General features: G+C 67.1%; 1 protein-coding gene across 6 annotated transcripts in view; it reads left to right on the top strand.

Annotated features, from left to right (window-relative positions):
• The window catches only part of RBFOX3 (RNA binding protein, fox-1 homolog 3), a 146141-nt gene extending 128779 nt beyond the window's left edge, over positions 1–17362 (top strand). For 5 of the 6 annotated variants that reach the window (XM_019542256.1, XM_019542258.1, XM_019542257.1 and 2 more), the window contains 11 exons: positions 9587–9838; positions 11284–11421; positions 11541–11594; positions 12174–12266; positions 13365–13425; positions 13531–13584; positions 13961–14093; positions 14686–14725; positions 15091–15152; positions 15460–15538; positions 16645–17362. In XM_019542256.1, the coding sequence (XP_019397801.1) occupies positions 9620–9838; positions 11284–11421; positions 11541–11594; positions 12174–12266; positions 13365–13425; positions 13531–13584; positions 13961–14093; positions 14686–14725; positions 15091–15152; positions 15460–15538; positions 16645–16689 (978 nt within the window). In that variant the 5' untranslated portion in view covers positions 9587–9619 and the 3' untranslated portion in view covers positions 16690–17362. The remainder of the gene's footprint in view (positions 1–9586; positions 9839–11283; positions 11422–11540; positions 11595–12173; positions 12267–13364; positions 13426–13530; positions 13585–13960; positions 14094–14685; positions 14726–15090; positions 15153–15459; positions 15539–16644) is intronic. The other variant, XM_019542254.1, reaches the window with a different exon arrangement.
• Positions 17363–17368: the final 6 nt, after the last annotated feature.

The raw sequence follows: 17368 nt of genomic DNA, 5'->3' as shown, positions 1-17368 counted from the left end.
CGCCGTCTGCGGCCTGCCACGGGGCACGTGTCTGGGCGCGGTGGGCTGAGCCAAGCCCCAGCCGCAGGGACGGGCGCCGTCGCCGGGGGGGCCCCAGACCCAGCCGCCTCCTGGGGAGCTCTGGCTGTGCCTCAGGCAGGGCCCCCTGCTCCGCGCGCCCCAGGCGGGCCCCGGGCCCCGGCAGTGACAGCGCTGCATCTGCCTAATCCGATCACGCTAATAGCGTGAAGTGGCCAGCGGCCACTTCAGCACTTTCGGAGCCCGCTCCCCCCCGGCCCCCATGCCTTCGCCTCATAAATCCTGGCGGGAAGAATCCCTGACGCTGACACCTTCTCGCTCCTTATTGATCACCGCTCCCTTCCAATCAGCGCTGCCGCGGTGATGGGTCCGACGGGCCAGGCCCCTGCCCGCCCTTCGTGGCTGGCAAGCAGAGGCCCCGGGTCTGGTGCCTGGACAGGCGCCCACCCTGGCACGGCCCGCCTGTGGAGCCAGGGCTCCGCTGGGGCACACGCGTGGCGCACACCGCGCCCGCCAGGTTTGCAAGGATGACCCCTGCAGCACTTGCCCCCAGTGCCCTCCAGCCCTCCCCCTTCCTTTCCCTTCGCAGGGGCTGGCACGTGGCCGCTGCCCCGGGCTGGAGGCTGGAGGGCCTGGAAGGGAGACTCTGGCCCTGCCAGGTGGGTGCGTCCCCATCGGGGCCTGGGGTGCACCGCCGGCTCTCTCTGCCTCTGCACCCCCAAGGGTTTTGTTAGCACAACGCGGTTTGAGCGCCTGATGAGTCTTTAGGAGAGCGGGGGGTCAATTTTCCACAGCTCCTTCCTCTCCATTTAACTAATTTAACTGTGCGATTGTTACAAATTTCATTTTATTATAGCCCTGCTTCTCCGTCCGATTGAATTACCAAAATCTCATTTTCTCAGAAGTGCTGAATATGTAATTAGAGGAAAAATTATGCTCCTGACTGCCTAGGAGGGCGGCTCTTGCGCGCGAGGGAGCCCGCCAGTGCGTGGGCACGCCACGGCGTGGTGGCACGTGTGCACCGGCCGGCTTGTGGGTGCGCACACGTGCAAGAGCCCCATGTACACACACAAGTGTGCAAGGCAGAGTGGGTGCAGTGCAACTGCAGACGGGCGGTGCCAGGAGCTCCCTGTTCACAGACCGGGCTCTCTGCACCCCTCGGAGACACCCTGTGCAGAGCAGGGTCCGTGGCCCAGGCTCTTCACCTGAAACACCCTAATGAGACCCCTGCCCCTGCCAGCAGGATCTGGTGAGTCCAAGCACACTTCGTAGGTGCCAGGAGGCTTCCCCAGATCCATCTGGCGCACGGCTGGGGAGACAGGTGCCGGGTGCTTGCTAAGGTGACTGGGTCTCCTCTGCACCCAAACCCCTGGACTCTCACCTGCACGATGCATCTGGGGGATGTTGCTCCCTCCTTTGAGGGCGACAGCAAAGCAGACGGGCCGGCTGGATCCAGAGCTCTGGCCTGTGGGTCCGTCGAGCCAAGTCTGACTTGTAACCACCCAGGAAGCCAGGCCAGACTCTTGGTCTGACCTTCCTGCATCCCCTTGAGCTCCCCAAGGAGGACCAGGCCCCCAGGAGGGCATGGCTAGCATCCCTGGTGCACTAGTGTACATGCACTGCGGGTGTGCACGGGCATTTGTGTGCTTGCATGTGTGTGCATGCATCTGGTGAGTGCCCACGTGCTGGCTGAGGTCAGTCATGCTGTGCACCTGTATCTGCACACACGCGTGCACACGCGGAGCAGGGGCATTGCAGCTACAATGGCCCAGGGCCGTGAGAGAAGCTGGATCAGTGAAGTGAGAAGATCACTTCTCTTGGATCTGCTGGGATCGTGGGGAGAGGAGGGAGACACACTGTGCACATGTGTGCCAGACCCGCCTGGCGGGCTGCGGTGGCCATGCCACAGTGCATCTGCCCATCCTCCTCTCGCTCTCCCTCTGTATAGGGGGGTTACCAGAGCCCACAGCTTGTCTGCACTCTTATTTCCCTGTGCCGGTTAATTATTAATGGCGCTAATGCGGTGCCTGGAAGAGGAGGGTGCTGGCGCTGGCACCTCCTGGGCAGCGTGGGGCCCCCTGAGTCCTGCCAGGCTGGGCCCTGGCCCTTGTGTGCAGCTGAAGCCTGCCCGTCCTGGGCCCATGGCTTGGGTACATGCCTCCAGGCACCAGCCCTGTTGCATCCCTGAGGGTGCCTCTGCCAGCCCGGGGGCAAAGCACCAGCCTCTCCCCAAAGCCTGCCCCAGAGGTGGAAGCTGCTCAGGCTGCAGGGAGATGCCGGTGCCTGCCTTTGTCCATCGCTGGATGCACCATCCTGCCTGGGCCATGTCACCAGGACCTGCCCAGGAGGAAGCACTTTGTGTCTGGGCAGACGCCTGGAGCGGTGCCCGCTGAGCTCCAGGACTGTGCGTGAGCAGGAACCCCTGGGGCCAAGGCCTGCTGCCCGCCCAGACCCAGACCCAGACCCAGACCCAGGGGCTCCTTCCCCAGCTCTGCGTGCCGTGACTCCTCCAGGCTGGGATGCTGGCCGCCCCAGGGCGGAGGGGCATAAATGGCTGGTTTCCATCCGGTGCATCTGCCGGTCCGTTCTGCAGACCCACAGGCTGTCCCCACGGCCTGGCACGGGAGTCGGGGCTCACGCCCCAGCGCCTCCTTTCCAGGTGGGCTCAGAGAGGCCGTTGCTGCCTGGGAGCTGCGGGCGGCAGGAGACGGGCCAGGCGGACTGCCAGGGCCAGTGCAGCGCTCGGTTGCGGCTGCCCACGGTCCGGGGCGTAGGGCCTGTCCTCCCGGGGCATCAGGACACCCTGGCGAGATGGCTGGGGGCTTCTCGGAGCAGGTGCGGCGTGAGTTGAGCGGTGCGCCCAGCCCGGCCTGGACAGGCACGCGAGGACTCGCTGGGCCACGCAGCTGGCACAGGTGCGGGTCGGGCTGGCATTCAGGAAGGATCTGGCCTCGCTGCCCTGTGTCCTGAGCACTCCTGAACAGGCCGTCTCCCACGGCTGGCCACCGAGGGCTGAGCTGGGGGCATGTAGGGTCTCGGCCACGCACACCCATCCATGGCACAGACCCCGTCCGGCACCAGCCACCCACGTGCTCGCGCGCCCTGGGGGCCGTCCACATGGGATCCTCGGGACATCCCCGCCGCGCGCCCGGGGGGCAGGAGGAGGTGGCTGTGAGCAGCGAGAGCCCCCGCACAGCCCCCAGCTCACCTCCCCTCCCCAGCTTTATCATTCCATAATACTCTGAAATATAGATGAAGTTGGCTGAATGCAGATGAAATTGCACCATTTATGGCATGAATATTTCATGCCGCCTCAGCTCCCAGGCTTCCGGCTGGTGGAGCTGGCAGCCCCGTGCTGGCCCCTGGCCCCTCCTGCCCCGCGGCACGGGCACGCTGGGGGCACCATGGGCTGGGAGCCGGTGAGCGCACGGGGGGCAGCGCGTGTGCAGCAAGCATTCAGCTCGCAGGGCCCAGAGCGTCGGACAGAGCCGCATCCCCAGGCGTGTCGGGCTGAGGTGGCTCTGCACAATCAGCAGAGCTGGGCATGGGGCACCCAGGCGGGGGGGCTCGTGCCCCACCTGTCTCCCCCCTCCGTGCCCTCCGGCTTCGCTGGGCCCAGGCAGCCGGGCCAGTCGGAGGAGGGCATGGGGTGTGCGCAGGGCTGTGTTCAAGGCTCTTTGTGAGCAGGGCTGTGTGCGCAGGGTGTCGGGCTTCATGTCTGCAGGGCTCCATGTGTAGGGCTCTATGCACAGGGCCACGTGCACAGGGTGTGTCAGGCTCAGTGTGTGCAGGGCTGTGTGCACTGGGTGTTGGAGGCTTGGGGGGTGCAAGGCTGCATGGACATGGTGTGTAGGGCTGTGTGTGCAGGGCTCAGTGTGAGCAGGGCTGTGTGCACAGGGTATTGGAAGCTGTGTACGCAGGGTGTGTAAGACTGCACGGGGCTGCGTGCGCAGGGTGTGTAGGGCTCAGAGGTGCAGGGCTCTGTGTGCAGGGCTCTGTGCATGGGGTGCCGGAGGCTGTGTGCACAGGGTGTGTAAGGCTCTGTGTTTGCACGGCTGCGTGCACAAGGTGTCAGAGGCCTTGCGCACAGGGCGTGTAAGGCTCAGGGCTGGGGCTGGGGCTGGGGCCTGGCCCTGCTGCCCGGCCCTGCCCCGGCTCCACGGCACAAGCCAGCTTCCCGCAGCCCAGGCATGCGGCTGTGCATGGGGAGCGCGGCATTGTGGGTAATGAAATATTCACAGGTCAGTGGCTCCCTGAGCAATGGCGGGGATCAGTCAATTCCTTTTCAGGGAGTCATTTTCTTCCCCTGCGCGGCCTCTGCTTCATGTTGACAGTCGTTAGCCTGCGAGAGAGGCTGGATCGAAGGGGCAGCCTGCAGCACGCCAGGCCCGCGCGGCTCCCGCTCCAGCACCGCCCGCCCCGGGCACAGTGGCAGGACACAGCCCATGGCGGCACGTGGGTGTGAGGAGGACTGGGACGGCATGGGCACTAGGGAAGCGTGTGCGGGACAGGCGTGGTGGGCACATGCCTGCTTGCACAGGTGCAGCAGGTCAGGAAAATGCATGTGCAGGACAGGCCAGGTGTGCACATACTTGTTTGCACTGGTGCAGTAGCTCAGGAACGCACATGTGGACAGGCATGGTGTGCATGTGCCTGTTTGCACAGATGTAGCAGGTCAGGAACACACGTGCAGGACAAGCTTGGCATGCACATACCTGCTCGCATGCGTGCAGCAGGCCAGGAAAATGCACGTGTGGGACAGGCATGCCATGCTCACGGTTCTTTGCACAGGTGCAGCAGGTCAGCAACACACGTACAACATAGCCCCGGCCTGGACACGGCTATGCTGTGTGCCATGCACCCGGGCCCGTGGCCCAATCTCGCCTCAGCTCTGCCCGGCAGGTTGCGCGCGCCCCGTGTCACAGGACCCAGCGCCAGCCGGGCCCCGCGGTGCCTCCTGCGGCTCTGCCCTCCCTCCGGCGGGCGCGCTGCCATTGCTCCCTTACCGCCGCGGCGCGGCTCTGTTCCGGCTGGGAGAGCATCTCTGCTGAGCCATCGGCTTTCCGCTGCCCCCGCGCGGCCCCCGGAGACCGCCCGCGTCGGCCCCGCGCTGAGCAAAGCTCTGCGCCCATCTGTGCCAGACCTGGCCCCGCGCATGCCAGGACCAGCTGCCAAGAGACCGAGGGGCATGAGGCACGTTCCCGGCTTCTGCTGTGCCCAGCCTGGGCCCCTTGCACAGAGCCCAGCGTGCCCGGCGCTGCACGTGGGCTGGGGGTGCTGGAGCTGTGCGGGCAGAGGCCGTGAGTGGGGAGCACATGGTAGCTGCTGCAGGAGGGAGTGGGGTGCACAGCGCAGAGCGGGTGGGGTGTGGGCAACCTGCTGCCTGCCCTGGGAGACCTCGGTGGAGATGCCACGGGGAGCTGGAACGGGGTCTCAGTGCCAGGGGATTGCCCGCATGTGCTTGCACACGGGAGCTGGGAGTGGCATGGGCTGCGTGGCAGCTGAGGGCTGGCAGCGAGACCAAAAAAGTGCGTGTGATGCCTGACAGGATGCCGACCATTGCACCCCAGAGCAGCTGACAAGCTTTCACCAAGCTGATGGGAGCCGCTACCCAGAAGGGGCCCTGCCCCTGGCATGGGCCGTTGCACCCTTGCTACACCCCGGGTCTGTCCTGCCCCGTGCGCACACGTGCCTGGTGCAGGCCTCCTCCGCTGCTCTGCTGCCAGCTCGTCCCAGGCCTGGCCCCCGCAGAGGCAGATCAGAGCAGGGCCGGGTTGCTCCCCGCGCCCCTCCGAGCGCCACGCACGCTCGGGCGCAGCCTGCCTGGGTGGCACCAGCCCAGGGGCTCTCCGGAGAGGCAGCTGCACCCCCGGGCCCCCGCAGGGAGGGCGCTGGTTCCGATCCTGAGCCCGGAGATGCTGGGGCGGGCAACGAAATGCCACTTGTGGGCCGCGGCCCCTGCTTGCAGCACGCGTTCAATTAGCCATCGATTTTTCAGCTCCGACTCAATTGTAATGGACCACGCTGCGCTCCGCGCCAACCGCCTCGAGCTTGGGCCGTGGGGGTGTCCCGTGACCCGCCCCCGCGGGGAGGCCTGCGTGCAACCGCGGCATCGGGTCGCCCGGGGGCTGCTGTGCTGCAGGGCCCAGCTCGCGTCTCGGGCATTTGGAGTGGGCACCGTGCTCCGGGCACCTGTGGACGGTGCCTGGCCGCGTCCTCCACTCGGGAAGGGCCTGGGAGGTATGGGGAGGAGGGAAAAAAGGGAGAAAACGTTAAAAATGGAGTCGTCAGCCCCGCGCTGACAGGCGCAATCAGCAAAGTGCGGCGTCGGCAGGAACCGGCCCCACGCGCTAAATGACTTGAAAGGAAATGGCCTGGATTGTGCTGAGGAGGCAGAGTGCGGCGGGGAGAGCAGGCGAGCAAACGCAGAAACTTCATTAATTAAAGGAACTCGTTAATGAGGGACATTTAATCAGCTGAAGGCGATACCCACGCGCCAGGCAGGAGGCACCTGCCCCCGCAGCCGCGGAGGTGCGGGCGGGAGGGTAACAGGTGGGGGCAGCCCCAGTGCTGCTCCGGGGGTGGCGCGGCCGTGCCAGACCTCGCTGCCGCGTGCAAAGGCAGCGACGGCCGGGGTGGGGGCTTCGCTGCAAGGGCTGGTGTCGGGGGGCTTCATGCTGGGGGTCTGTCTGCACGGGGGCGCCCGCAGCCCGGCCAGCCCTCGCGGGAGCCCGCGAGCTGTGGCGCGTGCCCCCAACCCACCCCGCGGGGGCTCGGCTGCAGCCAGGCCTCTGCTCCATTTCGGATGCTGGCTCCCCGGCCCCGCGTGCTGTCGCGGGCGACGTGCTTCATCTCCTGTCTCATTTGCTAAACGCGGGCCACGGGCCATTAATAATTAGAATATCTTTTAATGAAAATGCGGAAAAGTGCCGTCCACGCTGCCAGGCGGGAGCGCGGGGGAGGGGCGCGCCGTGCGAGCAGTGGCGGGGCTCGGGCCCCGCAGCTGTCTGGGGGGGCGTTGGAGCCCCTGCAGAGCCGGCTCCCTGTCTGCAGCCCCCGGGTCTGCTGCGTTTCCTGCTCCCGGGTTGCTCGCCACGTGCTCTGGGCCCAGGCTCCCTGCATTGCAGCACCCCCGGCTTCTCCTCCTGTAGTCCCTGCACCCCCACCTCAAAGGCGACAGGCGCTGCGCCCTCCCCAGCAGCAGCTGTGCGTCGCACTGGTGAGCCCCCGGTCTCCTGGGCTGCTCGGGGGTCCGCGTGCTGCAGGGACAGGGCCAAAGGGTGGTTCGCCTGTGCTCCAGCTGGCTGGACAGGCTCCCGCTTGGCCAGTCCAGCCACAGGCACGAGGGGCAGTGGGGGAGACCCGCCGCGGTGCACGCTCGTGTGCAAGCTGTACGCGGGCCGTCAGCGACCCCGGGAGCCCCCGGGAGTGCACCCGGCTGCGGGCGGCCTGCCTGGCCCCGGTGGCGCCGGAGCAGAGAGGGGCACGCAGGTCACGCGGGCGGGGGTGGGCAGGGGCCGGGGACAGGAGGAGGGTGGGAGCGCGGGGTTCCCGCGCGGGGCGGAGGCGGCTCCGGGGGGAGCCTGCGGAGAGCAGCCGGCGTGGGAGGAAGCCGTGAGCGCAGCCAGATCCCCGGTGACGTCAGCGGGCATCACTCAGGCGAGCCCCTTCTCCGCCCCCTGCATCCCGCCGGGCCCCGGGGCCAGCGGCCCCTTGCCTGCTCCAGGTGAGCGGGTCCTATCCTGCTCCCTGTCAGCGCCCGGGATTGATGGGCAGTGCCTGGCAGGCAGGCGCCATAGATCTGTGCCGCTGCGGCACCGGCCGCGGCAGCGCAGGAGATGGCAGGCAGCAAAGCAGGGGAACCTAATGGTCCCTGAATGAAATAATACCTGAGCTGACAGGGCTGCGACAGCCCTCGTTAATAACTGGCACCGGCGCGGCTGTCAGGGCCGGGCGCCAGCGGCACCGAGGACGTGCCCAGGTGTGTGGCCGGCTCTGCGTGCACCCCGGCTCGCCCTGCCCTGCCCCGGGCGAACGAGGGCACAAGGGGCATCCTCCCCGGGGCGCAAAGCACCCCGCGCTTTGGGGGGCAGTGCCAGGGGCGCAAGGCCAGCGGGCTGTCTGGCCTCCGGGTGCAGCTCCGCGCAGGCAGGATGAAGAGCTCCACCGTGGCAGGTCCAGGGCCTGGAAGCGGTGGCTCCGTGCTCCCTGGCAGGCGCTCCTGGCTGATGCATCCCAGCAAGGCTGGAGCAGCTGAGTCAGCACAGGAAAAAGCCAGGAGCCTTCCAGTGACTTGCAGATCTTAATTTGTGCTGGATTTGCATGTCGTTCCCCACAGGGCTCTGGGCTACAGGGCTCGCTTCCTCCTGGGCGGACCCCGCGGCCAGTCCATAAGAGCCCCTGGTTTGCCTGCCCGCGGCCGGCCCCCCCCAGCATCCTCATGCATCGTCAGTCGGGTGCGCGCCATCGAGGAGCTTGGGTCCGCGGCCAGAGCCAGGGGTGTGTTTCGTTGGGGAAGATGCTCCGGGGCGGAGGATGCGGCAGGGAGGGGAGCCAGGGCTGTGCAGGCGTCTCCCTGGTGGTGGGTGCCGCGTCGCAGGTGCTGCGCCGTGAGCGTGCGGGATCAGGGCCGCGAGTGTGCAGCGAAGGGGCAGGGGTGGGGGTGTGTGCGTGGCAGTGGGGAGGAGGCCAGAGGACGGGCCTCGGCTCCTGGGTGGGATGGGGTCACAGTCCCGAGGATCCAGTGGGGATACTGGTTGGGAGCCCGGAGGCCTCCCATCCACGTCCATCCTGCTTCTCTTGGCCAGGGCTTGGGCTGCCGAGCCCCGTGCGGAGGGGGGTCCCGGACCCTGGTCCCGGACCCCCCAGCCAGGCCCTGTTCTGCCCTTTCTCTGCCTGCTCCTCAGGGGCTATAGAGCAGGCCCCGCACAGGGCACACGCATCCACACGCCCTCGGTGGTGGCCACGCTGCTCGTCCGGTCCGTGGCAGCTGTCGCTGGCAGGGCCCGGGCCAAGCTCCTGGCATGGCGCACCGGGCCGGCCGCGGGGTGCAGTGCCAGCTGGGCAGCCTCAGAGTGACCTGCCCCGGCTCTGAGGGGACAGGGGCAGGGATTAAATTGTGCCTGGGAGCAAAGGGGCTAATCAAATATTTAGCAGTTAATTGATCTCTGTCTCCTGTGTGCCAAGAGGCCGTTTGACATCTCTCCTGGCCTGACTCACCGCGTTGGCGGCCGCGGGCGGCAATGCCTGCGGTCCCCTGGAGCGCCCGCCTTGCTCCCTGCTGCTGCGAGCTGCGCCCTGCCCTAGTTTCTCTCCCCGTGCGTGGGCAGGGAGGGGAGGTGCGGCTCTCTCCTGCTCACAGACCTGCCCACGGGGTAGTGACCCGCACGTCGCCCGTGGCCAAGCCCAGCATTGACCCCTGCAGCACGGGGGGCTCCAGGGACCTGGTCCAGGGCTTTGGCTGCATCTGAGGCGGTGGCTGCACTGCTCCGTGGGGCTGCGGGCGGCCGTGGCGCGGCTCTGAGCCCTTCGTGGGCCGTGGCAACTGCCTCCCCTTGTCTCCCTGCAGGGCAATCAGGACGCCACGGCTCCTCCTGAAGCGATGGCTCAGCCCTACCCCCCGGCCCAGTATCCCCCGCCTCCCCAGAACGGCATCCCCGCAGAGTACGCGCCCCCACACCCCCACCCCACGCAGGAGTACTCGGGGCAGAGCACGGTACCAGAGCACGCCATGACCCTCTACACGCCAGCACAGAGCCACGCCGAGCCGCCGGGCACCGACGCCAGCACGCAGTCCATAGCGGGCACGCAGACGGTGCCGGTAAGAGCCCCACGGGGTGCCGCAGGAGGGGCACGGGCTGGCACGGCGACACCCCGTGGCATCCACGGCTGGGGTGGGGGGAGGCGTGGGAGGGGGAACCTGCTGCCTGGGGAGGGGAGGGGCTGCATGGGGACTGGGGGCATCCAGCGCGGGGGCTCCAGCCGACGGCACCAGACCCCCTTGGCTGGCAGGGAAGCGCTGTGGCCACGCATGCGGTGCTGGTGCCCCTGTGGCTCCTGTGCTCGGCGGCTGTGGCACGCAGGGCCCTGCTCTGCTCCCCTATCATCTCAAATCACTTGTAATCTACCTGCTTGGCTGCTTCCCAATCAGATGGCTCCGGCTGTGTGGTTGTAATGCAGCTCCGCCGGGAAAGTGCTGAGCAGAGCTCTTCCAGCCCAGCGGGGGGAGAGGGGAGCAGCCAGACCCTCTCCTGGGCTCACGCACGCAATTGCACACACAGGCACATGTACATGTGTGTGTATGTCCATGCGTGGAATCACACATACATGATATGCAGGGAATGGCATGCACATTCATTCACACACATTCCTGCACATGCCTGGATGTACACAAATTGCACACAATAGGGCGTGCACACATGCATATACACATGCATGAAATTGCATGTGTGCACACATATACATATGCATGCATGGATTGCACACACGCACCTGTGAACATATACACACACAGAATTGTGCATGCATACATGCGCACACACAATTGCACATGCACGTATACATGCACAAAATTGCATGCATACACACGTACTTGAGATTGTGTGTGTGCACCTGTGAACATATCTGCATATGCACACATAGAATTGTGTGCGCACACATGCACACAGAGAATTGCACACACATACATGTGCATGGATTTTGACACCTCCGTGCATGCATGCACAAGGGTGCATGCACACGCAACTGCCTGCCCATGCGTGCATATGCACACCTGTGAACATATCTGCATATACACACACACAGAATTGTGAACATGCACACACACACAATTACAGATGCACACACACATATACATATACACACGAGATTGTGTGCGCACGCCTGCCAGTATTTACATATACACACACATGCACACAGAGAATTGCACACACATACACAGACACACAAATGCACGGATTTGGACACCTACACGCATAAATGCACATGGGTGTATGCACGCACAGTTGTGTGCCCATGCGTACACACATGCACAGGCTCCACATGTGCCCTCAGCTCTGTTGGGTGAGACTGCTGGAAACAAGCCGGCTGAGGGGTGCGGGGGTCTCTGCCCACCTTGTTGCCCACCCACTGCCCCCCCATGCGTGTAGGTGTCCAAATCCGGGCCAAGGTGCGGGCCGGCGGTGCCGCGTGTGGCCGCAGCGCGTGCGTCGCCCTCTCCAGCAGGTCCCTGTGGCGCCTGACTGGCCGGGGGCTCGTGTTTTGCAGCAGACAGACGAAGCGGCGCAGACAGACAGCCAGCAGCTCCACTCCTCAGACCACACAGACAAGCAGCAGCCCAAGCGGTTACACGTCTCCAACATCCCCTTCCGGTTCCGGGACCCCGACCTGAGGCAAATGTTCGGGGTGCGTACGCCAACCCCGTGCCCACGGCCCCGGGAGCCCTGCCGCCCCGCACCGAGCTCGGCGGGGATGGGGAGGTGCCGGCTCCGGGGCCGCCCTGATGCTCTGCTCTGTCCTTGCAGCAATTTGGGAAGATCCTGGACGTGGAGATCATCTTCAACGAGCGGGGCTCCAAGGTGGGTGCCGCCAGCGCCAGCCCAAGCGGCCGTTCCTCCCAGGGGAGGATGCCTGGGGACGGGGCCTGTCTTCCTGCTCTTCTGCCTCGCTCCTGTCCTGCCCCGGCTCTCGTGCTGCTGCTTCTCCCTCTCCTCTCTCCCTCCGAGCCCAGGCTGTGCCTGGTCCCCACCCTCCTGCCCTTGCCTCTCACACCTTCTTGGCTGGGACGACACCCAGACGTCCCAGCTGGACCCGCGGCCCAGGGGCTCGGCTTCGCCCCCAGCGTCCTGGGCGAGGACTCGGTGGCCCGTTCTTCTGTCCAGCCGGGCAGTGCCTGGGCCATCCCCCGCCCCATGCATGTGGACGTTCCCGCTGCGCCCTCCTGTCTCTCCACCCCGGCGTGGGGCGACACCAGGGCTGGAGCCGGGCTCCCCGTGCTCCGCCAGCCCTGGACCGACCCGGGCCCCGTGCACAGCAGCAGCTGCGGCCAGAGCCCACCCTCCTGACCACCCTCTCTCTCTGCCCCGCATTGCCCCCCTCTCTGTCTCTCTCTGCCCTCCCCCCATCTCTGTCTCTCCCCCTTTCTCCTCTGCTCACAGGGTTTTGGGTTTGTAACTTTTGAAACTAGCACAGATGCCGACCGGGCACGGGAGAAGCTGAATGGCACAATCGTAGAGGGACGGAAAATTGAGGTGCTCAGATAAGTGTGACCGTGCTGCTGCCTGCTGCGTCGCGCCTGGTCCAGCCCCTGCACGCCTCCTCCCGGGGCCGGGGCTCTGCTCCCCACCCCGCCCTGCCCCGCACCTCGGAGCCGCGGGGGCACCGCGGCTGGCTGGGCCGCCTCGTCCCAAGGGGTGTGGGCACAGGGGTCGTGGGTGCCAGGCACCTCCTCCCCTCTCCGTGCCCTCTCGGCCCCGGGCCAGCCGTGCAAGCGTGCCCGTGCGAGCCGGGGCCCGTTGCATGCTCCTGTCTTGTGTGCTTGCGGTGGGACGTGTCCGGCTCTGGTGGGGCCGGGGGTCGTGCATGTCACCAGGGCTCATGGCGTTGCAGCGAGGCAGGGGGATCTGCAAGGGAGTTTCTTTCCTCACTCTGAGAAGTCGCTGGATGAAACCGCTGCTGTGAGGGCTGGGAGATGGGAGACGCCTTCCTCTGGCCCCCAGGCAGCACTAGGCAAGGTCAGGGTTCAGGTTAGGGCTACTCTGGTCCTGGCTGCTGAGTTCAGCAGCAAATGGAGCAGAGCTCCCCCCCGTGCCCATGCTTCTCCGGTGGTTGAGCGGTGCTGGGCGCTGCAGGGAACTTGCATGGTGCTACCAGCATCCATCCTGCCCAGCTCTGATGCTCCATGGGCACAACTCTCTCCCCTCTGCTCCAGAGCCGGCCCTGCTGGGCAGCAGGCGGACAGGGCCTCGTCCTGCCATGGGGAGCATGAAGGAGCTCGACCCATGGGCAGGGCAGGGCAGGGCAGGTGTGGGCAGGGCTGCGGGCAAACTTCACCGTGCTGAGCAGAGTGGCACCAAGACCCGAGCCGCCAAGCAGGGCGGGCTTCGCAGTCCATTGCGCAGCCTCAGGCTGCAGGCGCGACCGGGCTGTTTGTAGGAAGCGCAGGGCGCACGTTGCTGACATGCGAGCCGGGCCCAGCGCCATGCAAAGGGACCCCAGGCCCTGCCTGCGCTGATGCTCCTCCATCCCGGGCACCGTGGCAGAGACGTGGTGCTGAGCAGTTCCCCGGGATGCGGCATCCCTGGCCCAGCCGGGCACAGACTGATCCCACCCGCACCCTCTCTCCGCAGGTGAACAACGCCACCGCCCGCGTTATGACGAACAAGAAGGCTGCAAACCCCTACACAAACGGTGAGCGCCCGCGGAGGGGTGGACGGGGGCTGGCAGGGGTGGGGGCAATGATGGCCAGTCTGCCCAGGCCTCCCAGGACGGCCCTCACGCTGCTCTGCCCCGCAGGCTGGAAGCTGAACCCGGTGGTGGGAGCCGTCTACGGGCCCGAATTCTACGCAGGTAACGTCTGCGGCGGCCGGAGCCAGGGGGCAGCTCGGAGCAGGCCCACCCTCCCGGGGGGCAGGGAGCCGGACCTCAGCCCCCTGCACGGGGCCGTGGCTGCAGCCTCCCGGCAGTGCCCGGGTGCCCAGGGCACGTGCGCTGCACGGCAGCAAAGCCAGTGCTCCCGTGGCTGCCGGAGAGCCCACAGTGGGAGGCACTTGCCCCAGACAGGTGCCAGGGATGCTCTCTCCACCGATACCCCTGTGGGCATGTGCAGTCATGGGGGCTGCCCTAGTATCCCGTTGTGGCCCAGGCGTCCCCAGCTCGCGGGGGCAGTGGTGCCGGTGGGGGCACCTCAGCGTAGCAGGCTCACAGCTCTCTCTCTCCCCTCCAGTCACAGGGTTCCCGTACCCCGCCACGGGGACAGCCGTGGCATACCGAGGGGCACACTTGCGGGGCCGGGGGCGCGCTGTCTACAACACCTTCCGCGCCGCGCCCCCGCCTCCGCCCATCCCCACGTACGGAGCGTGAGTACCGCCGGGAGCGGGGGCAGCTGCATGCAATGCCCGTCTTGGGGGAGCGTGCCGCTCGCCGCAAGAGCGGAGAACTCGGGGCTGGGGCCGGGGCCGGGGCCGGCCATCCCACAGCCCTGACATGGGACCATATGCACGGGTCGGCAGCCCTCCAGGCATGGTTGCTAGCGTGGATGGGCCGCATGCTCCGTGCAGCCTCCCGGGAGCTGCCGTGTCTGGCTGCAGCAGCATTATGGAAATCTCGGCATCCCCCGTCCTGCGCGGGCTCTGGGCTCCCTCAGCGGGGCAGCTGTGGCTTCAGGGTCTGTGTTGCCCCCAGCCCGGGCACTTGTGCCGCTCTCCACACTTGGCTGGGCCACGGCGCCTGCCCCCACTGCTCCGCCCACTCTGCCCATCCTGCTTCCCGGGGCCCTCCTTCCAGAGCCTGTCCTGCCGTCACGGCTTCGGCCCTGCCCTGGACCCTTCATGCGCCCGCGCCCGAAAGCTGCCCCTGGAAGCAGGGGCCCCGTAGCAGTGGCCCTGCCCACCCCTGCCGGCTCCGCGCTCGCCCTGGGGCTCACGGGCTTTGCTTCTGGCTGCTTTGCAGGGTCGTGTATCAGGACGGATTCTACGGAGCCGAGATCTACGTAAGTGCCGCCGTGGCTGCCCGGGGCGTGTCCGTGTCCCTCCACTTAACGCAGCCAGCAAAGCAGGTGAAGGATGAAGGGCGAGGCCCATTAGCTGCAGGCAGTGGAGAGCCGCGGCCTCGTTGCCCGTGCCGGGGTTGCACTGGCAGGGACAGCCGAGACAGAGCAGGGCTCGATCTGGGGGGGTTGGCCACGGCGAAACCATGCCAGCATTGACCTGGGACGACAGCTCAGAGATCTGCTGACACAGAAAGTGCAGCTGGAAAGTGGGCACGAGGGCAAGGGAGGAAAGGGGGGTGGGATGTGCCCGGGCTGGAGCCCCCAGCCCGCCCTCCCTAACAGCGTTGTCTCCTTTTGCTGCGCAGGGAGGATACGCGGCATACAGGTATGCCCAGCCCGCCGCGGCGGCGGCAGCGTACAGCGACAGGTGAGCGCCCTGCCCGCCGTGCCCAGGATGCTGCTTCCCAGCCTGGGTTTCCCCTGAGCCCCCTCTCCAGCCCTCCTTGCCCAGGGGACCCCAGGCCTCGAGAGCAGCCCCCGCTTGGCACAACGAGGCCCCCGAGAACTTGGCACACGTCACATCGGTGCCGCCGTCAGCCAGTCCCTGCCACACAGTCTGGCCAGGGAGAGGGCATAGCCTCCCCTCCCCGGGGGGCTCAGGGAGGTGGGTGGGGTGGCTTCCCCTGCAGCCTCTGGCCCCCCAGCGTCTAACCCCCTGCCGGCTTTGTTCCCAGCTACGGCAGAGTGTACGCGGCCGCGGACCCGTACCACCACACCATCGGCCCCGCCGCCACGTACAGCATCGGCACCATGGTAAGAGCTGCCCCCAGCTGCCCTCCTTCCTGCGCTCCCCGAGATGCTGGGCTGTGCGGGGGTTGGGCACACAGCCCCCGGCGGGGCTGGGTCTCTGCCTAATGGCCACGGAGAGGGCAGGGGCCTGGGAGACCTGACCCTGCCTGACCCCGTGCATGCCCGAGGGAGACCCCTCGTCCCAGACCCAGGGCCCTCCCGCCTGGGGGAGGCTGCCCTACCCTCTACCCCTGCCCAAATCCTGCTGCTGCAGGCAGAGGCACCCCCCCGCCCTCCCCCAGCTGAGCACAGAGCCTGGTGCCTGAGCAGCGTGGCCCGGGAGCCGCCCCCCCCCACACACACACGGCTCCGGCATGCAGACAGCAGCATGTCCAGCGCCGACCGCATGCATGCGCCTGCGCGTGCATGCCCATGCCATGCCGTGCCTGCAGCGCACCCCCGCGATGCGTGTTAATGGTCGTTTTTAGCTAGCTTTGCAACCAGCATCAAAGATGAAAAATCCCGTCTGCGGGGGCCTCAAGCCAACCAGTCTTTTTCTTCCTTTTTTTAACACCCCCTGGCCCGGCCGAGGGGTGGGCAGCCGCGTGCAGGGGGCCCTGCTGGTGCCCGCCCCAGCTCCCTGCCCCGTGCAGCCGCTAGCTAAAAGCTCCCATTAATGAGGGCAGCAACAGTCTCTGCCCGTGCCTTCCCCGTGCCCTCCGCTTTGCTGCAGGCTCGGAGCCGGGCAGCGGAGTCAGGTGCCTACGGCCATCTGTGCAGACAGGCCCGGGCCAGAGTGGGGGAGCCAGGGGGCTGCTAGCGGGGCCGCGAGGAGACCTGCTGTGGTGCCCCCGTCTCTGCACTCCTGGAGGGGAGGGAAGCCCCGTGGCATCCGGAGCAGGGGCCGAGCAAGCCCCGGGCAGGACGCAGCAGGCTCTGGGGCCTGCAGCCTCCCTGCCCCGGCGCCGCCTGCATGCACGGCGCAGAAGCCCCCGGGGACACGCGGCTGCCCCGGCCCCTGCCCCGCGGATACACACCCCCGCCCTTGGATGTCGTGGAAAAAAAGGGAAGAAAATGGGCATTGCCTGTCTCCAATACTGATTGGCTTTTTTTCATCTTTGATGTTGCAGGCTAGTCTATACCGAGGAGGGTACAGCCGCTTCACTCCCTACTAGCAAGACAGACCCATCCCCACAGTATTTAACACTGACTGCTCACTAGAAACCAAACCAAACTAAGCCAGGGCAGAGCGTCCCGGAGGAGCGCGGCCCTGCCCGGGCCAGGGCCCTGCCCTGCCAGCCTCAGCAACCCAGACCTATCGATAGGTTTTACCTCAAGCCGCTCGTCCCGCGTCTCCTGCCTCCCTGCGCCCGCGTGCGGCCTGACCCGGCTGGACGGAGGCAGCCGTGCGTCCGGTCCTGCTCTCCCTGCCATACAGCCAGCAGCCGAACCACGGGGGAGAGCCCGGGCGTGGGCCCCCCGGCCCTCACCCCAGGGCCAGTGCAGCGTGCAGCCCCCAGCCCCGGCTCCTGCTGCCCGCGCCCCGAGCGCCCGTGCTCACGGCATCGTCTTCCATTCCCGGGCCTCAGGGAGCGCCAGCTCCTCTGACTACAGGCGCCCCACGGACAAGCGGCCCCGGCCCCAGGGAGCGTAGCGCCGGACCCGGGGGGCACCTTGCAAGCCGCCCCGCCGTTGCCTCAGGGGCGGCACTGCCCCCGCCCCGCGCTCGCAGCTGCCCCCGGGGTGCTCCGAGCCCCCCGGCTCCCGGGAGCTGCAGCGGGAGGCTCCGGCCGCGGGGTGCCCCGGCGTCGGGGGTGCGGGAGCACCCCAGCCCCGCCTCGCCCGCCCCAGCCG

This window comes from Crocodylus porosus, unplaced genomic scaffold, assembly GCF_001723895.1.
Source record: "Crocodylus porosus isolate Cpor-Errol unplaced genomic scaffold, CroPor_comp1, whole genome shotgun sequence".
In the NCBI taxonomy this organism is placed as follows: domain Eukaryota; kingdom Metazoa; phylum Chordata; order Crocodylia; family Crocodylidae; genus Crocodylus; species Crocodylus porosus.
The sequence above is the reverse complement of the archived record's forward strand: the minus strand, read 5'-3'. Positions and strand labels throughout refer to the sequence as shown.